The sequence below is a fragment of the Sipha flava genome, unplaced genomic scaffold (genome assembly GCF_003268045.1).
Source record: "Sipha flava isolate LNK unplaced genomic scaffold, YSA_version1 282_pilon_pilon, whole genome shotgun sequence".
Taxonomy (NCBI): domain Eukaryota; kingdom Metazoa; phylum Arthropoda; class Insecta; order Hemiptera; family Aphididae; genus Sipha; species Sipha flava.
The window spans coordinates 239,546-263,485 of NW_020272949.1; the positions used below are offsets into that span (position 1 = coordinate 239,546).

A 23,940-nucleotide genomic window follows, 5' to 3' on the forward strand; every position below is an offset into this window, starting at 1 on the left:
TTTACGTACACGTACATTGCATGTATCGCGTTCCACATCTCGGCGGCGACCACGGCGAAACGGCGGAGGTTAGGTAACAGTATTGTTTTATAAATATATTTTTATAAACTTATATGCGCGTGCGCACCGATTTACACGCGCGTTTTATTCCTTTTCATAAGGCCTTTTCGCATTATCCCAACGACCTAAAACGTTTACCGCCCGTGAATACGTAATATATTATTCGCGTATTAATATTAATTTTCCGCCCCGTAATTGATATTACGCTCGGTCTATTTCTGTCGCGCGGCTCGCGTCCGTTCGGGCGTCCGTACGATATTATAATATACGAGCGTTTACACGCGGCGTGTACCATTTATGCGCGCAAGCGCATGTACAGACGATAATATGTAGACATTACGTAATATATTATTATTATTATTATTATTAATTCATTATAATATAATAATATATTACGTACGAGTAGGTAATCACTGTCGTTCTGTGTACATGTGTTCGCGCGTGTACGTGTGGGTATATAAGTGTGTGTGTGTGTGTGTTGTTGGTAACGATCCGGCCACTGCCGCCGCCGGCCCTGTAGGTCGTTGAACTCCGTGGCCGGCCAGCTGACTATACGGTGGCGGTGCTTTGTAGCGGTACCGTTCGTCGGTGTATTTATTTATTTTATTAATTTTCTTTTTTTTTTTGCGCGTACGAATATCACGCGAGAATACATAAAATACGTCAAAGGTAAAAAAATATAAAAATAAAAATTTATTTACAGAAAAAAGCGGTATCGGTGACGGTAACGGGATCGTTTTCGTTTTGTCCATCGACGCGAACGTAATACATTTTAAATAATATTCATGTATTTCGTTGTTATACATTATACCAAATACGTGTATTATTATTATGATGTACGTTATTGCGAACGGATGAAAAAATAAATATAAATTATTAATTTACGAAAACTCGTCGCCGCAACTACCCGTGTCATCGTTGGTACCTACACTTATACCGCTTCTGTTAACGCGCGGTATAAAATCGATTTCGTTAAAATATAATATTATAATACGTATAGAAGGTGTACGACGACGCGTGTATTTATATCATAAAAAAGCACTCGTCGTCCGTGGTGGTGACAATCGATGTAATATTATATTATTTTTCTATACTACGCGCGCATTTATACGTATAATATATATATATATATATATAAATATATTTATATATAAATTATGATACATAATACTACGTACAATAATAATATTAGTACATAATACATAACAATATTCAGCAAACAACAAGGTCGTTGAACCTCACCGGTGTGTGTGCGCGCGTATTACGTCGATCGCTTGACTCCTCCGCCGCCGCCGCCGCTGCCGCCGCCGCCGCCGTCTTGTGTACAGCTCACGCGTATATACGTACTACGACGTGTTTATGCCAGCGACTTGAGAGTAGAATAGTTCTCTCTTTCTCTTTCTCTCTCATTCTCTATCTGTTTGGTATAGAAAACGCTTTGGTACGCTTTGGAGTACGTTTAAAAATAAAATCGTCCTAAAAATGTAATTATTTATACAATAATATCATACTCGTATGTATTGGACGCGCGAACACGAAAGCGATCACCGCATTGCGATTCACACGGACCGTGTTCGATGTATCGTTTTATTCGATAAACGGCAAGACACAATACATAAATATATATTAAAATAATATGTTTGCGCACTACAGCGCTGCAGGATTATTCAGCGTGTCTTTGTATGACCTTAACGCGCGGTGTACGGTTGGCCGATTATCATCGTCGTGTCAAATACAGAGACATACAGGGTGATATACCAGTCGGTCGCGTACTTATTATCTATTGCAACGTTGTTTTGCGCGAAAAAGATCGCGTCTCATTCCGCGGGGTTATTCGCATTTCGCGTGGCAAACTATCACTATTATTGTGTGATAATCACGACTCAAAATGCAATCGAATTCAGTAAAAATACTGTTATGCCCCATCACAGCGATGGTCTTTTGCTACTGTTTGCAAATCCACATCCTCGTATTTGTACATCAATAACAATCCGAACGTGCCGTCGCTAAACACGATTTTTTTCCGTTTCGTTACAGCTCAAATCGAAATCATACCGTGCAAGGTGTGTGGCGACAAGTCCAGCGGCGTCCACTACGGCGTGATCACGTGTGAAGGGTGTAAGGGATTCTTCCGGCGGTCGCAATCGTCCGTGGTCAACTACCAGTGTCCACGTAACAAGAACTGCATAGTGGACCGCGTCAATCGAAACCGATGCCAGTACTGCCGCCTACAGAAATGCCTACGGTTGGGCATGTCCCGTGACGGTAAGTTATAATCGTATTGAACGTGTTTCCAGCTTTCGCAATTCGAGCTGAGAGTGGAATCGTATCCTATCAAGGCTGGTGGGCACCTTGATTCGACGAATACGATAACAACTGTGCTTAAAGCACACAATTGGATCGGAAAAGCGTTGAGTTTAGAAATTCGATAGTGTACGAAAAACATACAGCGGAAATGAAATTAACATTTTATAACTTTTTTTCTACGCATCTACGATGGTGGTATTGTAACGTAGTCGAGGGGTGACAATCGTTACAGTACGATATTTACTCACAGTTACGATTTCTATCCTAAAGCGATTTTGTGGATTTTGCGCACTAACGGTTTCTTTCTCAGTGCTAAAGTTTGATCTCAACCAATGGCGTTTTGTATATTTGAACGGTGCAAAACATCGATTTATAATGCAGAGCACTTGCACGTCGAATATACATCGATCAAATTTGATGAGTTATATTTAATGTTTTGTTTTTATTTATTGACGATACAATTTAATTTTTAATACTAGTCGACGTAAAAATACTTATAAAACCACTTCCGAGATGTTATCGCTGGAAAAATTAACCCTCTATAGTTTACCCTGTGCTCTCCCTTAAATGCGCCGCTGGGTCAATGTAGTGCATATAATTTACAGCGACCGGCAGGTGAATGAACGGATTATTAATCGACGTAGTTCCAATTTATCACAGCAGTATACTGACTGCAGTCACATTGTCACTGCAGTAGCCACTCCTTTTTTTGTTTTATTTTATTTCATTTTCTAAACGTACATTATCGCTCGTACTATACAACAATACGCGACCAACACGACGACGTATATTAAAACGATGTAACCATCACGAGAACGCTTCGAAATTGGTCCATTGTACTCCGCGTGTATACCTGTATTTGTATTATAATTTCCTGTACTTTAGGCAAAACACGATTTGTATTATGTAAGTACGCGGCGATATCGGCGATGGGGTTAAAACCCGCGACCAAGTCAATAACCGACTTTCGACCCGGGGTGTCAACGCAACCAAACACACACGCATACCTACGCACACATCCGTGGGCGTGCGCATTCTTATTTTTACCCACTTATTATAATTTAAATATATATTTGCGTATCTACCGGGTCCCTAAATTTGTCAGCTACGAATAATGTTTGAACATTTCAACAAATTATACATAATGACGCGATTTATTTGTTTTTTGTACTCATGGATTTATGTTGTATAAATACCGGTGCGACTCATGACTGAAACGTCTTGGATATTATATTCGCACAAAATACCTACGTTTGTACAATTATATGGTAATGCATATTTAAATAAATTGCGATTTATCGATAAACGTTTTGTGTAATTCAAGTCGTCGCTTAATATAATAATATTATGTCGTCGGTTGCTGATCGAGTAGTTCATAAATTCCTATGTATGTAGCAATAAACGATAAATAAAAATTAATTATATCTTGAGTTTAAATGAACTGAAATATATGAAACATACCAATTCTTAAAATGTTGATAATATTTGTACATTGAATATAGAAACGAAGTTATTTATAAATAAATTAGAATTAATTTTTTTTTGTAAATTATATATTAAAAAATATATATAAATAAACTTTAATTTTAATGATTTAATCATGTAAAAAATGACTCACATATTTTTTATATAGAAATTTGTTTCTCACATATTATAAAGCATAATATTTTTTGTTCTTCGTAACTGTAGATTCAAATGTAAGGTATACCTTTTTATAAATATTTACTAAAAATTCGTATTAAGTTAAAAAATACGAACATTTGACCAAAAAACAAAAAAATATTGAAATATGTAAAAATATTGTCAATAACTCAAGAATTCATATTTATAATTTTATGAAATATATTTTTCGATTACATAGCGAACCAATAACACGTTACACTAGACCAAAAAAAAATCGCTTATAATTGATACATTTCGGCTTATTTATTTATTAGAATTAAACGGGCGAGCCCAGTTACAATTTAAATGTGGAACAAAAAATATTTACATAGATGAGAATTGTTGTATACAATAAGTTAATTGATTAAATTACTAAGATACAAATTAAAAGAAACAATATAATTACAAATAAACATATCAATATTATAATTATTTACATTCTGCATGGATCTAATTAAAGGGGCGTTTTTACCATATCAAGTACGCTAGAATGGCACATAAAAGGTATCTGTTTGTCTAGTCGAATGACCAGGAACTGAAAAAGAAATATTTGACAATAGATCTGGACAGTTAACAAAACCATTTAAAAGTTTATATATAAGACAAATGTAATGTTTAACCCTTCTGACCTGAAGAATATCAATGTTTAAATATGATAATAAAGGTTCATACGAAGTGTGAGGCGAACGTTGAATATTACATTTATTACTTATAATTCTCAAAAAGCGATTTTGAATCGCCTCTATAGAATGAATTGGACCAGATGTGTAAGGAGACCAAATTATTGAATTATAATCCAAAATTGACCTAACAAAGGCGCAGTATAGTGATTTAAGAGCTATAGGATTATCAAAATTATTACAGCTCCGCATTATAAACCCTAGCATCGAGGACGCTCTATTCTGAATATGGATATAATGGTCATTGAATGAAAGAGAAGAGTCTAAATATACACCCAAATCTTTCACTAGGTTGACTCGATCTAATTCAATACCCTTAAAAAAATACTTGTTTAATAAAAACAAACGCTTTTTAGTGAAAGTAATAACTTTACATTTAAAAACATTCATGTACAATTTGTTTATGTCACACCAATCACTCACGTTATCAAGATCATTCTGAAGTAATTTAGTATCAAGTGCAGTTTTAATAATACGAAATAGTTTAACATCGTCAGCAAAGAGCAATATATTGGAATTGATATCCTTAATGTCATTAATATAAATATTAAAAAGAAGAGGAGCCAAATGGGAACTTGAGGAACTCCAGAGGTAATATTATACATACATGAATTATAATTTTTAAATTTCACGTATTGCTTCCGACCTGATAAAAAGGATACAAGCCAAGAAAAGAAAAGAAAGGATCGCGGAGACCTGATTGGAACAATTTTTTGGCGAGTATACTATGATCAACTTTATCAAAAGCTTTTGCGAAGTCTGTTTAATATTACGTCCACCTGACAGTTTAATTTAAATGCATTTAAAATAAATTGTTGCAAAACCAAAAGATTTGATGTAGTGGATCTACTAGACATAAAGCCATGCTGCTCTTCAATTATAAAATTTTTAAAAAGGGGACTAATTTTCCTATAAACAATACCTTCAAATATTTTTGGAATTATAGAGACAGGTCGATAATTAATTATATGGTTTATATTTCCGCTTTTAAAAACAGGGGAGACGTACGATATTTTCCATTTATCTGGAAAGACTCCAGTGGAAAGAGAACGATTGAATAACATTAGTAAGGGTGTTGACAAAACAAATTTACATTGCATAAAAAATATACTGGATATTTTGTCAGAACCAGGGCAAGTTTTATAAGTTATGTCATTGAACGCATTATAAACATCGCTGAGACCGATGGAAAACTATTATCGTAAGAATCCGAAATAGTTTCCGAGTCTGCTGGTATATTTAAAACATGAGAAAAATAATGTGTGAAACTGTTTGTAATATTATCACCACCAGATTATAAGATCCGTTTCTAATTATTTCTCTTTAAAAATAGCTGATATATTTATAGTGCCATATAATTCGTAGTATAAATTATTTATATCTTATATAATAGTAAAATATTATCACTCAAGAAATTTTTTTTTCATAATTGCAAGGTAACATTTTTTTGGAAAAGTATAAATTTTTAGCAGTTTTTTTTTCGGTCATTTTTCAATTATTTTCGTAAATGATTTTTAATTTCACATATTTAAAAAAAATTAATCTAAATTATAAGTATATCATTTATTATATTATATTATATTATTTTATATATTTTCATCAATACAATTTAACAATAGGTATAACTTTTAAGACTAAATTAAAAATGAAGTATACCGACTAAAAAACTGTTTGTTAATGTCAATCAATACATTCGTATCCATTACCTTAAGTTTTGACTAAAGTTGAAATGCTACAGATAACTTATTAGATTATTCAAGGGTAGTCGACCGGTATAGGAATCAGTGGAAGGGGTAAATCAGAATAATTGGCATTATTTAAAATTACATTTTTACAATAGTAAAAAAAAACCGTTTTAATTGCATAATCGATAAGGAAATATATTAGAAACGAATGTTTCATTCACTCTAACCTTGAAAAAACAACGCGATGACAAAACTCAAAATATTTTCATATTAATTTTTCATTCATAATCTGTATAATTGCATTTTTTATACACTTGGTTAGCTTATTTTTCTTGGGTCTAGAGAGAAAGAAATTATTACCTCCATTAGCGGCTGTTTATGGGACTACAAAATAATTTATGTGGTTCTAATTCAATAACACTATAAACTATCTTTACTATGCAACGAAATAATAATAATAATGATGTTAGAAACATAAAATGTAGCAGTTTAATTAAAGGAGGTTGATTAAATATAACGACAAACCAAATTATATTAATGTCTACTGTCTATAATTATTAATGCACCAAAAATACTTCGATTCGTTGCATTGAAAATATTTATTACTTACTTAATCTGCCATTAAAATAAATGCTTGTCGTATGATTAACGCTCATTTTTCCAAGTGAGCCATTATTTGGCGGCAGTATAGCGACTTACCGCCTTTATTGTATACATATATTACGGGTAAAGTTCGAAAATGAGTAGTTTACACATTACCCGGGTAAAGTACACCTTAATCATATGAATAGTACAGTGTGTATATTATCCAGTGTGCTATGGATAAGGTATGGAGGAAAAAAAATCAAATCATATTAATTCAAAAAAAAAAAAATGATTAAGTAAATTATATATTATTAAGTTATTATTTTATACATGAAAATATAAAAAAAATTAAATATAGTTATTTATTGGAAAAGTTCAGATTATTAATGAATTTTGAATGGTATTTTAAATTGCAAAATATCTTCCCAGATTTATATTTACTCGTAGGCACATTTATTTATCAAACAACTATTTTTACATAAACATTTTTTAAAAACTGGACCACCGAAAAGAAATCACGCATTAGCTATTTTACACAAAGATTTTTTTGTAGCCGACACTTATAAAATATTTTGATTCCGTTAAATTTACCGAATTATCATTATTTTCATTAATTTATGTATTAAAACTCTCGTAAAATTTCTCTTTCTAAGTAGACGAGTTTTTTTTAAAAAAATTAAATGATCAAACAACTCGAAAACCGATAGCACCGTACTGAAATTTAAAATTATATATACGAGTATACAATATCAATGCACACGATTTATCATAATGTACAATTTATATTTTATTAATATTATTTACAATTTATATTTTATGGTATTTTATTTTATAAAAACACTTTGTCCACTCAAAGGTAGATAATGTACAAATCACCTGGTTAATATACCTACAAAATAAACGTTTTACAAATGTGTTTACTTTATCCAATAGGCATGGGTAGTGTTCACATTATCCGATTTTCGTACTCTTCATATACATACAAAAAGTCGTTTAATTTTTTTGGTTAATTGTCGTAACGATATCACTTTTATAAATAGGTTATCATTTCTTAATGCAATAACCATGATATTTAAGTGTAATTTTCATTATCAACAGACCCGTATTTAAAAATTTGGCGCTCCCGGAATTATAATTTTTGCCCCCCCCCCCCCAAATAAATAATAATAATATAACACTTATTATTTCGTCCATAATCGAGAATCTTAATATTAAAATAAAACTTATGAATGAAAATCGTTTAATAATCTTTTAAATTAACAAATTAAACAAATTATAACGTAAAATTTTCTTTTTTTTTTAATTAACAAATTATACTCTAATAAAAATACAATTTTTTTTTTAATTTACAAATTTTAACAAAATAAAACAAATTATTTTATTTATTTTTTTTACTGTTTTATTTTTTTTTTCATTAGGTACATCATTTTTAAAATTAATTTTGCTAAAATATTTTGCCACCCCTGAGACTTGACACCTCCAGACATGTGCTTATCCGTGCCCCCCCCCCCTAAATACGGGCGTGATTATCAGTATTGTTTCTCGACACTAGTCTTAAAGCTTTACGGATTAACCTGTACTTGATTCCAATTATTAATGTACTTAGGTACAGTGGCGTATACATAATTTTTATATGAGGAAGGGGATCATTTGCAAACAAATAATAATTTTTATTTTATCTTTTTTTTTTTTTCGTTTCTAACGTCCTCACACTAAGAACATTATTTTATAACATTTAAAAATCTGACCCCCCTCATTCCCCCATGTATACGCCACTGCTAACACGACCATAAAAACGCACGTAGCGCCGTCATGAGCAGAGGGACCACTGAGTTTCGAGATTTTTACCAGCAAGTAAATTATAACTGAACTTAATTTAAACCATACTCACAATTTGTATAACACATTTTTCTGAAGAATTTTTTAAATATTTTTGCACCATACTAGATAAAACGGTGTGAATTTCAAAACACCCGAGTTCAACCATAAGTCATACTTAGTTTTGAATTGCATGAAGTAGCAGGTACCATATGTAAGAGTAAAAACTAACACGGGATAGATATGTATATAGCATATTTGCTGTAAAAGGAAAATTCACAAAAATTACTTGCTTAATTATTTAGTATATGAATCGGTGTGAACACATAAACGATTTTCGAGTATACCATAGGTATCATAGAATATAAATACTCATAATTTTAAAGTTCACGATGAATATCATTGAAAACCGGGTTGCACCCCAAAAGACTTTTTCTGTATCATAAACGTGCATTGAACAAAATATATTGTTATCGTTCTGTAATATATGCCAATACTTTATGTTCAACGAAATCGAATATTGTACGTAGTAATTAATATGCAAGAAAGAAACCCTCCGACGACGTAACGAGTGTTTAATATTCGATTGTTTTTCTTATTTCTCGGGTTTCGTCGTACGATACAGCCGTGAAATTCGGACGCATGAGCAAAAAGCAGCGGGAGAAGGTCGAGGATGAGGTGCGTTTCCATAAGGCGCAAATGCGTTCGTCCGTAGCCGCTGCAGCCGCGGCCGCGGCCGCGGCGGTGGCCGTGCAGACCGCAGCCGCCGACTGCTGTTCGACCACGACCGGTGGTGGCGGCGGCGGCGGTGGCAATGGCGGCGGAGGTACTGCGGCCGTAGCCGCGGACTCGTCCGTGTTCGACCACGACCAGCACGGCCAGCAGCACGGTCACGGGCAACAGCAACAGCAGCAGATGCCCTCCAGCACTGCCGACCACGGGCTGCACATGCAGCAACAGCAGCACCATCACCAGTTGCACGGCAGTGGTGGACATCTTTCGCAGCACCACCAACAGCAGCAGCACCAGCAGCAGCATCAGCACCACGGACAACAACAGCAGTTCAACATTAACAGCAACGTACAGCAAGCTTACGCCGCGGCCGCAGCAGCAGCTGCCGCGGCAGCGGCGGCAGCTGCGGCCGGCGGTGGAGCGAACGGGACGAATGGGGGTACAGGTGCCGGGTGAGTACAGAGAGCGTTTTTATTTTTTTTTTATTAAAATGTCGAACGAAAAAAGCGATCGGCCAGCCGTCGCGGTTTCTTACGACTAGTGCACGGAAGTAGGTTGAAAGGGGGAGAAGCGCACTCCGAGCGTACAACCGGAGTACATTTTCGATATCATGGGAACATATTTTAAAAATCACAATAAATCAACTGCAGGCGTGTGATGCGTGCATTTTTTGTATTGTTTTCACGAAAATCAACTTTTCCCAAAACACTAAACCATATGATACTAATATGTATATGTATTTGAACAACAAATATATTATCGATGACCAAATTCTATTCTAATATTTTGAAATATTTCATTTATGATCAATAAATATAACATACAATATAAGTTTTCATTCATATTACAAATGTATAGTAATGTTGTGTTGTTTTTATTTCTGTTTGATTAATTACTATTTCTAATTTTTGTTAATTTTATGTTTAATTTGAATTCCTAAAATAATCACAAAAAAAAAAATTGTAATTAAAATTAGTAGGAAACAAAAAATAATATTGTATTTGATATCATAAGAAACTATAATATATGTAGTAAAGAAGTAGATAAAAATATTTCTATTCATTCGGATGTTAAGGATTGAAGTTGACTTATGTTTCACATTTTTGTATAAACTTATGGATGGCGTATGCCTAAAAGTTTAAATTAGATATCTAAATGTCACTTGAAATTCCAGTATTTGCATTTTGATAGTGTACGAAAAATTTAATCAAATCCCAATAGTTTATTAAAAAAAAAAAAAAAAAAAATTATGGAATCGTGTAAACTATTGCATACGTAAGCCAAAGTTCAATACTTCGAAGGAGTAGATAAACTTGTGTATAACTCGGTCAAGAGACAACAAGATTTAATCACAAATCAACCTTACCAGGAAAGATATTTTTTAATTATCCCACCAATTCCGGTTGTTAAAATGTATAAAGAAAAGTCCTTGTTCTAATACAACTCGTGCATGCTGCAGTTTATTTAATTTCGATTTAATTTTCGGTCTTTGTAGGTACGGAGCCGGGTACAACAACACTGGTGGAACAAATGCGGCTGCGGCTGCCGCCTCGCTGGTGGTGGACACGTTCGCGGCATACGCTGCGGCGGCCACGTCGTCGGCGGTACAAGCTGGCGGCGGTGGTACCGGATCCGTACCACCACCGTACGACGCAGCAGCGACAAGCAGCAACTACGTGGCGGACAGCACGACGCCGGCGGCATCCAGCACCACGTCTTCAACGGCAGCAGCCACGTCCACGTACGGCGGCGACATGGAGGTGTCGTCGGTCGCGGCCGCCGCGACGGGTGGGGCCGACAACTTGATGGCTGGCGTGTCCGGTTCCACGGCCGCTGTATCTTCAGGTATGACTACAGGACACCATTCCTACGTTGTCTACGGTTTATCCGTTTTATCGACAGTCAGTTATACGTAGCAGTCCAAACCATAAGGTTACACATATAGGTTTAAGCGTTACGCTCGTACTTACACGCCAGTTGAACTGGATCTCAACGTTTTAGTTACTCCGCGTAATGTTATGATGTACGGATACATCAACGTAGTTTCGGTATTTAATAGATTACAGAAACGTGTGTATTGTATTCTGTCAATTTGAATGACTGCGGTGGATTGTTTTAATATTAAATTGTTAATAAATAATATTACATTGTGTTAATAACATCATGATAATGTACAGTAAAAATTTTCAACCAGTTAGCGGTTGTTTACACACGTAATCGTGTACAAACCATCGTATTATCAACACGAGTTTATTCCATTATTTACGTCTAATTGATTTTATTCATAATTCACTTCTGAATAAATAATAGCCATAATAGTTAATAGAACCCGATTAGGAATGAATTCGGTCGACGAAAAGGAAGTCGATTTAACCTTTAGACTACGACTATTCGTTACAACTAAGATTTAGTTCGACTAAACAGATGATTTGACTGGCTGTTGTTAAATTAGCCATTACCGATCATATAGCGCGGATTTCGACGTTTGATTATTAACGTTCGTCGTGTGTTTTTGTTTACTAATTTCAGCAGCAGACGCCGTCCAGATAAGCGAATTGCTGAGCAAAACCATCGCGGACGCTCACGCACGCACGTGTTTCTACACACTCGACCAAATACACGACGGCATGTACCGGACGGCTACAATGGCTGCGGCCAACAAGACGACGGCCGACAAATTACATTTCTACAAGACCATGGTAAGTAAATATACTATGCGTATATATTTACGAGATCTTTACCGATTCCTTGTAAGTAGTTATTTCGCACGTGTCAAGTTCAATAATTAACTATTATTATTGTACCTGGTAAAAGTGGTAACAAGCGTGTTGCCGACATTTTTTCATATTTAAAACTACCATGTTCGGAGCGCGAAGCTACAAGGTTTTAATTTTTTCTCATTTTTTTGGCGATTGACACACATCGTACTCCAGCACTAACGTGCGAAAATAATAAATATCATATTTATGTTATAGGCTCATGAAGAACTGTGGGTGGAATGCGCGCAAAAGTTGACTGCCGTTATTCAACAGATTATCGAGTTCGCCAAAATGGTGCCTGGATTTATGAAACTATCGCAGGACGATCAGATCGTACTGCTCAAAGCTGGTGAGTAGTTCTGTAGAAATCACGTATTATTATATTTTTTCTAATCAGAGAAATCCTTGCTAAAAATATTTGATAAAATAACAATTACTCCTCATTATTTATATCATTATTACGAGCATCTGGTTAGTTTTTAAAGGAGAGAGACAAGCAGTATTGGATCAAATTTTGTGTAAAATTTTGTATCTCTGTTTTTTCTCGTATAAAATAGTATATATATCAGCAAATATATTGATAAAAATATAAATATAGAACGACAACACAATTGCTCATTGGCAGTTGTATGATAAGCACCTTTAGCTCATTCGATTATTTAACATCTATATGGTGCTTCCCAGTTTAAATTGAACGATTGATAGCCAATAATTAACAATATTTTATTAATCGGTTTTTGGCTTTTATCCAACGAAACGAAAAGTAAATAATCGCCTTTTTGATAAGCCATATTATTTAACACTTGATATCTACACTTTTTTTTATCGTGGGTTATTTAATATGTTTTTTTAAATTTATTCTGTATGACTAGACCGAAATAAACATAATACTTATCATGCAAACTGTAATTTTTTTTTTCTTCAATGTTTTTCAGGTAGCTTCGAATTGGCTGTGCTAAGGATGTCTCGACACTACGACCCGCATAGGGATTGTGTGTATTACGCAGATGCCTTATTGCCAGCTGACGCGTTTTATACGCAGGACCCGGTCGAAACGAGACTGGTGTCGTTGGCTTTTGAAGTGAGCCGAGCCGTGGCTTCGTTGAAACTCACCGAAACCGAACTTGCTCTATACTCGGCCGTTGTGTTACTGTCACCAGGTTAGTTTAATTTCGCAATATAAACAGTTTGCACCCACAGTGTACACGTTTACAAAAGTATTTCTGAAAATTGGATAACAATGACGTCATCCGGCCGGATAATAATATTGTTATCCAACTTTGGACCGTATAACAGTCAGTTAAAAGCGTTTAAAAACGGTTAATCTTGATATTAGTGAAATGATTATGTATATTAACACAATAGTCACTTAACACTCTGGCCAACGCAATTTAAGTCAATTTAATTTCACGAAACAAGATATTATATATACCTTATTGTAATAAACACAGCATTCCGACATTAAGTTACTTTCATTTACCTACTCAACATTTTTATTTATAATACGTAATTTCTACAGTACGCAGAGTCACGTCTTAAAAGATATCGTTTCGGTTTTCGATTACAATAAAAATGTACTAACAATGTTTTTTTTCATAATATAATCTTGAAAATACTGTTGTAGCAAATTAAGTAATAAAGTAGTGCGTAAACACTAGACCACCATTTTTGTCTGTATTAATTCACCGAATTCCATTACCGTTTTCGTTCCCTTTTAAAACCCAAGACGTGGTGGCCTAATTGACCTATAACAGTCTGAATAAGTCCCAATACTATCGCACTTATGCCGCGGTTTATATCTTTAATAACCCGGCCAGCAATCATCAACATAAGTTTGTTATCAATATCATCGTTAAGTTAATCAGTATCATCATGATAATATACTAATGACGATTATTTGTCCACGCAGATCGGCAAGGATTGAAAGGCACCGTGGAGATTGGACGTCTTAGGCAGGCCATCCTGCGAGCGTTACGCATGGAAATCGACCACAGGACCACGGGCGGCAAAACCAGCGCTACTGTGGACCCGCAACATCAACAGCAGCAGCAACAACAGCAACAGCAAAATCAAGTGTGCGAAACTCTCATACAAAAGATACCGTTGCTCAGGTGAGAGATTTTATGAGTTTTTTTTTCATTTTTTTTTCTACCAAATAAGAAATGAGAGAGACAAAAAATGGTTTTATTTAAAAGAAATTCCGAATTCGTGAAATAAAATGCATTTTATTTCCTGTGCGACGTCGACGTATTAAGTAAATCGATTTTTTTTAACGTTTTCGGCGTAATCGACTGTATGCAAATCACTATACATATAATAGTATCAATATTCGTTCGTTCATTAGTTAAATTTAAATTGTTAAACCTTGTTTCGGCCGATGCTCATTACGCGCTGTCGAAATGTTTCTCGAACTAGTAATTTTTGCTTCGAAAATGACAATAAAATACAATGTATTTATAGTTTAATCCAAGCGCATCCATTTTAAAACAATTTTCAGTATACATTTCCTTTATTTTTGACGGAGGGTTATATTTATAAAATTTGTATTAGACTGTTACGGTGGCAATACACGTGTGATCTACATCTGTAACTACTATAGATATCGTAATAATATGTATAATAAACGTCGCGTTATCGATCGAATAGATGCAACTTACTAGATTTGTATCTACCTACTGTATATTACGTACGAGTATAATTCAGAATCTGACAACTAAAATCGATAGTTGATATAGGTACTTGACCGTAGTAGAAAGAAAAAATAATTTATTCAAATACAGTTTAACTAGAAATGGATGTAAGAGACACATGGTGCCTACTTGCACGTAATTTAGGGGGAACAATTAGAAACCCCTCCCAAAGACCATATTGTAGAAACCATGAATTAAGATATACGGTATATACCACTTTATTGCACATTATTTGAACCCCTACCATTTTGAAGAAAGTTAATCATACCCCCCCTAAAAAAAAAAGTAACTATTCACGTAAGTGATACGATATAAATATTATGTGTGACCTATGCAAACGAATATCTTGACCAAACCAGTTTCATTTAATGTTACATTGTTTTACTAACTTTATATTTTGCATCAAAAATTCAAGTAGAATTAATTTTAATCGTAATTTCTAGAGTCAATTACTTAATTGCATGATGCTTTTATAATACATATGTAAAGTGGCGTAGAGAAGAGTTTTGTGTATTAATTTAAAAAGAAGTACTAAATATAATAAGTAAAGGGCTGTTGACGGAGTATTACTAACATTTAGATAAATAACGTTTCTTCTGTTGGTCCGTCGTCATAGTACACGGGAGACAACTATCACATGTGTCGGTCAATTACACGCCTTCCTTTCCCATTTTGTCAAGAATTCGTTAATGTTAACACGTGTAAGCAATAAATACAGTGTCCATTTTATGGCATACAAAAGGGTTAAAAGAAGTAGTAGTTTTTTAAAATTTAGCATATCATGCGTATACCGTACGTGGGTTAACGCGTATGACACGTACGTGTATACTAAAAAAAAAACATATGTGATTATTTTTCTTGTTTCTTCCCCCTCAAAATAGTTGTACTGTAGAGTTTAATACATCAGTTCAGAATATACATTTTTAAATGTATGAAAGAAAATTTTTTTTTTTTTTACCAGTAATGTGATCAAAAAGTCAGTTATTTGCAGATATAATTACAATGTTAACATTTTATTTTATTTTTTATTACGATTTATCGATTCAACTCTTTGCTTTAATTACTTGTAATCAGTTAATAGTAACGTATTAAAACTAATAAGCGCTGCTCTAAAGGATTGCAATAGGTCGAGCGTAATTAAATGGAAAATTTAAGTGTGATCACTTTGAAATTAGAGAAGGAGTGTGATAGTAATTATATGTTTGTTTTAAATAACTTAAACATATTTATCACAAAAGCAAATCATGACGCGTGATTAATATTAAAAAATATAATATAAAGTTATAAGGTACATGTAAGTTATAACTTATTCGGTTTTCAAATTCACATTTTGGTTAATGTTTTCTATTTTTTCTGAAAATAATATGATAGTTACTTACGTGTTGATTGAATAGCTTAGCAGGCTATAGTACCTTAGAATGAACCCGATCTCCTTTTTTAACATCTACTATATTATTTATAAATCATGAAGTATGTAAGTCTATTCAGTAATTAATTTTTTTTATAATAGTATAACAATGAATTTCATTATTCATTGATTGTATAAATAAATGTTCCTGCTTTATTTATAGATTAATGGTAAGGATTTTAAGTGATTAAAATTTAGTAAACCTAAAAAAAAAACATTTAATCACAATATTTACTGGTTACTTAAATAAAACGAACTTCAATTCAAAAATATTAAAGTTATAACTATCGAAAATTGAAATTATGTCAATAAAATTACCAATAGCATTATAATATAGTATTTTTATTACTCATTAGTCATTCACAATTTGTGTTAATTATTAATGTTATTATGTATTGATATAAATGTATCAAATTTTTATATAATTCAATTATAATCGAAAGAAAATAATCTCTATGTATATCTGGAATCTAGAAACATGAACGAAATTATTTTATCATCATGTAATGATTAGTTTCCCTTTTTGTAAGCAAACTATAAGAATAATACAAAGGGTATTGTTAATTAGTAACTTTGAGCTCCACGAGAAGGGTAGTTGGATCTTTATTGGTCGAATAGTCAATTCCTTGTTAAAAGATTATAATCTCTCCGCACGATTAGTCTACTCTAGTATACATACAAAGGTTCAACTGCTGCAGTATAATATATTTATACAACTTTTATATAAAATAAAAATATCAAATTTTTATTCGATTTTAGTACAAGGTCTTCTTAAAGATTGAAATACTGGAAATTTATCTGAAATCGATGAACGATAATGCCGGTTATTTTTAAAATCGTTTTTTATAACGAGTACAGTGCTAATTCATAACGTTCGTACTCAAAATAACCGGTTTACGTAATTACTTAAATTTAAAATTACATACACGTTTAGAACCACCATCATTTTAGAGTCAAGACGGTTCGGGTTTTTTTTTTTTAGCAGATACCTCTGTACTCTCCCCTCGTCGTCGGATTCGAATTACACTTCCGAATGTATTTAGAAAATGATATATACCTGTATATATATTGTCTTTAAACGATTCTTGTAATAATATTACACTGATCGGAATAATATATAATTTAATTCCTATCGTTTCATGTAGGCAACTCGGACTGCTGCACATGGAAGCGTTGGCCAAATTGCGTCGTTCAGCGCCACATTTGGATTTCCCGGCCCTGCACAAAGAACTGTTTTCGATCGATGGCAGTTGATCGGAGGAAGAGGAGTCGGCGAAGGAGTCGGTGGTGGTGGCGGGGACGGCGACGGCGGCGAAGACAATTGTCAACGCATCGACGGTGGCGGCGGTGGTCTCTTCGGTGGGACAGCGATGACGAGCGTGTACACACACATATATATATATATATATATAATATAAACGTATTATAATGTAGCATAAACAGCAGCAACAGCAAAGTTATCCTAGACTGGCATGTGATACGTACACATATATATAAAAATACTTTCGAAAAAAAAATTTAAAGCTGTAAAAATTATAAATATTTAGTAAAACTATTATCGCACCAAAATCTCTCGTACACCGGTTATAACGTTTTGAAATAACGATAGTAATAATAATTGTTATTTTTTTTTACCGTTTTCGTCGTTTTCTTGTCGTTTTGTTACACAACGCGAATATTATACCATATTCGATATATGATACACTGAGCGCGCACGATCATTAATTTAGTATCGATACCGAAACATGTATATTATACCGTTGTTCCTGTACCGAATATTTTATCCGTGCGGGGTCGCGAATCCCCGGCATGATATAATATACCTACTTATATATACATATACATCACAGTTTAGTAGCGTGATTAACTTTTATTATTTACCCAAGTGAAACGTATACATTTTTGAACGATCGTCCAATGATAGAAAAAATTGATCTAATAAAATTCATATTAACTATTCGCCGAACGGAGGAACCGATAGCTCGGGACACGTACATCTCAATTAAGCTGGTCCTTCGTCACGCCACTGCGCGTTACATACTTATACGTTTGTGTGCAGAATTTTTTCATCTACCCTCTCCTCGATTAGGATAAGCGAACATTTGAAATACGGTACACCTATCCGTTGCAAAGGAGGCTGCGTGGTGATGTTATTGTAATTATGGTGTAAAAGAAACGCGGTCGTACATCTCTTTTGCCGTCTCATCTTTGTGCTGTGCGCATATATTTATGTGTGTCTAAGTGTGTGAATGTATATGTGTGCGAATTATATTCATCGTCGTTGATTACCGAGCGGTTGTCCTAATTTTTTTTTCGTATTCAATCTTAATCATACGAGCGTACACGTATTTAATACGTATTACATAACAATACGCGATGCATGTTTCACGCGTACGCAGTCGTGTATATGTAAAAATGTGTTTGTATTGTTTGTAACATCGTAATAGATGTACGTAAATTTTATTTTATTTCGATTTCGATTATCGTGCAGTGCAGCAAGTTGCACTTTTCCACCATCGGTTTGTTGTTGCGTGGTTGTTTTTCGTTGTAAATAAATAATATTATTTAGAGTGCATTATTCTTCGTGTACTGGATAATAATAATAATGCACGATATAGGGATGAATGCATCTCACATTTAAAATGTAAAAACCGTAGCGTCGGCAACTGACGTAGAATCGCAATTTGCGGCAATCACGACCGTATTAATTATTTTTTTATTCTTTCGAAAATTCGTTCATTTTATCGAGACTAAATCGAACGGGAAAATAAATAAGGACTAGCAATTCGCTGAACACACACACGTATACACCCGACACTTAATCGTGCACACACTTGCAGACATACACACACACACACACACACACACACACACACACACACATACATACATATATATACTCACTCGCTGTGTAGCCGCTACCGTATGTACTAAATATATCGTAGGCACAGTGTATGTGTGTGTGTGTGTGTGTGCTTGCGTGTATACACATATTTATATCTGTAGCATTTTATGTATGTGTATATAATATGCATAAACAGTAAAACGTACTATTTCTACGCGCGTATCGTAACATTTTGTAGATAAATAGAGCGGATAGATAGATTATTATAAACATGGCCGCCGCTATGCCGCCGCCACCGTTAATATATTATTATTACGATGATTATTAATATTATTATTATTATTATTATTTTAAATATTATTTTACGTTTTATTTGTAAATTATATAACAGTCGTCGTCGTTGTCGTCTTCGTCGTTTATTATAATTTTTTTCTTCTATATATATATATTATGATAACATATAAACTATACATATTTTATATGTGTAAGTAGTGGCGAAACAAAAAAAAAGTTTGTAACATATTTATAATATATATATTATTTGTAAGTTGTTCAAAGACGACGACGACATCTACAACATATTTTGATTTATGTATACGTGTAATATGTACTATACAATATTTAATATGCGAATAGTTTTAATTTGTTTTCGTTAAAAAAATTATTATAATTATTATTATTATTATTTTTATTTCTATTATTATTATTATTATTATTATTATTATTATTATTATTATTATTATCATCATTAATATTATTATTAAAAAACCGAATAGGAATTAAATGTGATGTGGGGTAATTATTGTGAAATTAATTGATTAGGTATAAGAAGACGGAGTGAAAAATATGTGTAAAATACGATTTTTATTAATATATAAAAGAGTATAATATATTGGTATATATAATATATATTGTATAAATATGTATACACTATATATATATATATATATATTGTTAGTTTTTTACGATAAAAGAAATTGATATATTGTTTTTTATAATTATTATTATTATTATTATTATTTGCGCCCGCCCGCAATTCTTTAAATTTTATTGAACTTGTCGTTTTATTATTAGGTATTTATATACATATATTATATTATTTAGTACAACGCATCATAGTATACTATATGTATATAATATATGGAAAACAAATAAAATACTTTTATGTTGTATACAACAGTCAAGTACCCAAGCGCACATAATTATTCATGTATATTTTACATAATATTACGTTTATCGTTTGTTCTCGTCGAATGAAATAGTAATTCATATATTTATATACATATTCATAAATATAGGTATATATCTATAAATTTGTCACCTCATCCTTGTCCTCTTCCGAAACGCGTACACGAGTACAATACGCATATTATTATATTCGTTCGGGTTTCAATATTATTATTTTTCGTTTTATTATCTTTTATTCTTTTTCGTTTTCCTCTACTACTAGAAAAGGTGCTCCGTGTTATTATTATTATTGTTATTAATTAATTATTATCGCTTATTATTATTATTATTATTATTATTATTATTATTATTATTATTATTGTTTAACGAGAGATAATATTATAAAACAAGAAAAATATATAAATATACGTATATAACTATATACGCATGTAGATTATATGGTAAATATTGGTTTTTATTTCATTAATTCTATTTAATTATACATAGTGACAGTACTCGGTCACCATGCGTCAATATAACAAGGAGCATAAATAAAAATGGGAGGGGGATGAGTAAAAGAATAGATTTTATAAATACGAAAATATATAACCTAACCTCCTCCAAAAAAAAAAAAAAATATTTTTTTGTGTAAGCACCTAAGCATGACCATATTACAGTCATATCAATTATAGATGTCATCATATTTGTGTACTTGGTTTGTCTTAATCGCTAACTAATACCTATTGGCGTCCCTATTCACTGCGAGAATGTACCTATGGTTTGCAATTTTAATGTCGTAAATCTATACGTTCCACGCGAGCATCAAAATTAGGATCAAATATCAGAATTTATGAAAAGGTATTTTCAGACTATATCATTTACGAAAAAAATCACTTTTGAATTCCGCCATCTTACTATAAACATCATACCAATATTATTTATGTACACGTTTTTGTACAATAGTAAAAATAATAAATTATAATCGCTTTCGATTTGCTGCACTTGTCATCAGTGGCGTGCGCGGGAGGGATGATGGGGAATATACCCCTCACATAGGCTTGTTTTTTAGTCTTAAGCGTTTAAAAATATATTTAAGAAATACGACGGGGCAGTCATGGTTAAATGAATTGCGATAATGAACATACATTCGATTAGACATTCTATTATCTATAGAACACATTATTAATAAATTTAGTAAAAAGCCAGAAGGCTGAATTTCCACCTTGATTGAATTTTTTTTTGTATAATAATAAAGAATAAAAATTGAAAATAATACATTTTTATGTCTAAAATCCCCCCTCCCAATACCAAATTCCTGCACACGCCACTGCTTGTCATAATACTCGTATCATATAATCGCCGAAAACAGGTAGGGTTGATATAATGTTCACATGCGTTCTTATAGTATTTCATCTAAAACTGTAAAAAGAAAAGCAATAGTTTTGCTTATAGCTACTTTACCGGGAAAACAAAATATTAGTAATTTTATGTTTATCGAACGTTTCTGCGAATGGTTATTTCTTCTTTGGTAAGAACGCGCATTATATATTAATAACACAGTCGTATATACTATGTATACAAAATTCATCATAGCGATATGCGATACAAAAAAAAAAAAAATGTATACTGTTTTGCCGGAATCTGGTGTATATTATTATTAGGTACACATCGCCATCTCTATATTTAAAGTATAATTCTATTGGAAAACCAAAAATGGTATTTTAAATAATTGTATGTAGGTAAAGTATACATGGAAAATTTGTATTATTTATTCGGTTATCTATTCAAAATGTTGTTTTTCATTAAGTATCGATACAATTTAAATGTATTAATATTGATTCAGTAGCTTTACAAGTTCGCGGCAATGTCTTTATTTGAGAAAGAAGAGATACAACTGAGAACTTCTATAATAGCAAGACACTCAGCTGTGAGGAAAGTTGTGGAAGAGGGTAAGTTTTTTGTAAATGAAATGTATAATTTGGGAATATAAAATAAGTAACCAGCCGAGAGAGGAGAAACGAAACCGTCCGTATAAATCATAATAAAATCCATAAAATGGTTTTCAATAAAATCCGAAAAAAGATTGTTAATAACCACGGGAGAAGTAACCCTAAGTTCAAAAGAGGTAAATCCTTGAAATAGGTTAGGTTAACGTGTACGGGATACAGAAGGGCTTCGTTAACAATCTCATATATGGGATGTTAAATATTAGTCAGAATATATTCATGAAAAGGTGAGATAGAATTAGCTACCAAAGAGAGGACAAGTATAGTTTTAGGAACGTAACGCCACGTTAAGAACAAAGAATAAAATAAATTAAAAATGAGATAATTAGAGTGAGAAAAAGATTTTAGGAGGAACTTTCCTGCAAGCTAGCAACACCTGATATTAAAAGGAGGACACAATGACTCCACTTCAATTTCTGGGAGAAAGGATGACTAACATAGCCCATAATACTTTTTAGGAAAGAAATTTGAACTTTGTTTAGTCTATTCCAGTTTGGGAAAGATGTAAAACTAAAGAGAAAACATCCGTAATCAAGTTTGGATCGTACGAGGTCTGGCTATTAAATAACGAGACTGCCAGTATATAAGGGGCCGTAGACGGGTGGGGAAAAAACTATTAGTGCGTTGGGTATCTAAATATCTTATCTGTGCACTTATCAAAATACGTTTTCGTTACTATTTTAGTATTTGTGCAGTAGTAGTTAGAAACGAACGTGTTTTTTTCTCGTGCCGAAAACCATGTGTGACGAAAAACAGGAGCAACGTATCAATCTCAAATTTCTCGTTAAATTGAAAAAAACTCCGATTGAGTGTTATAAATTGTTGCAAGAGGCCTATGGGGACAATTCTCTATCTTGTGCACGTGTTTTTGAGTGGTGTAAGCGTTTTAGTGAGGGCCGAGAGAGCACTGAAGATGACCAGCGCCCAGGTCGCCCTGTCACTGTTTCAACTCCGGAAACAGTGACCAAAATCAACCAAATTGTGCGTGCAGATCGTCGAAAAAGCATCCGAATGATTTCCGAGGCTGTAAACGCCGATAAAGAAACGGTTAGAAAAATTTTACATGAGGAATTACACATGAAAAAAGTCTGTGCGAAGTTGGTGCCAAAAAACCTGACTCCTGACCAAAAGCTCTTGCGTCAACAGGTCTGCTCAGATTTCCTTGAAAGGTTAGAAGAAGATTCCGGACTGATGAAAAACATTATTACTTGCGACGAAACGTGAATTTTTCAATACGATGTTGAAACAAAGCGGCAATCGATGCATTGGAAGACGCCTGAATCGCCTAGAATCAAAAAAGCAAGGATGTCCAAATAAAAATTCAAGGCAATGTTGATCGTTTTTTTTTACTTTAACGGTATTGTGATGACTGAATGGGTTTCAGAGGGTCAGACTATCAACCAGACTTATTATTTATCAGTTTTAGCAACACTGCGAGAACGAGTTCGTAAGAAACGGCCCGAGTTCTGGAAGAACAACTCGTGGATTTTGCACCAGGACAACGCACCTGCCCATAACACGCTATCTGTGAAGCAG

The 23,940-nt window shown here is 33.3% G+C and overlaps 2 protein-coding genes across 6 annotated transcripts in view; both read left to right on the forward strand.

The window, feature by feature from the left end:
- LOC112685560 (probable nuclear hormone receptor HR3) overlaps positions 1-19,603 on the forward strand; it is a 62,507-nt gene extending 42,904 nt beyond the window's left edge. For 3 of the 5 annotated variants that reach the window (XM_025557494.1, XM_025557492.1, XM_025557491.1), the window contains exons 2-9: positions 2,098-2,325; positions 9,423-9,981; positions 11,025-11,374; positions 12,059-12,228; positions 12,505-12,637; positions 13,224-13,448; positions 14,198-14,399; positions 17,532-17,640. In XM_025557494.1, the coding sequence (XP_025413279.1) occupies positions 2,098-2,325; positions 9,423-9,981; positions 11,025-11,374; positions 12,059-12,228; positions 12,505-12,637; positions 13,224-13,448; positions 14,198-14,399; positions 17,532-17,640 (1,976 nt within the window). Of the gene's footprint in view, positions 1-2,097; positions 2,326-9,422; positions 9,982-11,024; positions 11,375-12,058; positions 12,229-12,504; positions 12,638-13,223; positions 13,449-14,197; positions 14,400-17,531 lie in introns of all 5 variants that reach the window. The other 2 variants (XM_025557489.1, XM_025557490.1) reach the window with 2 other exon arrangements.
- Positions 19,604-23,142: 3,539 nt separating this feature from the next.
- Positions 23,143-23,628, forward strand: LOC112685569 (protein GVQW3-like). Its single transcript, XM_025557501.1, has one exon. The coding sequence runs from the start codon at positions 23,143-23,145 to the stop codon at positions 23,626-23,628; it is 486 nt and encodes a 161-aa protein (XP_025413286.1).
- Positions 23,629-23,940: the final 312 nt, after the last annotated feature.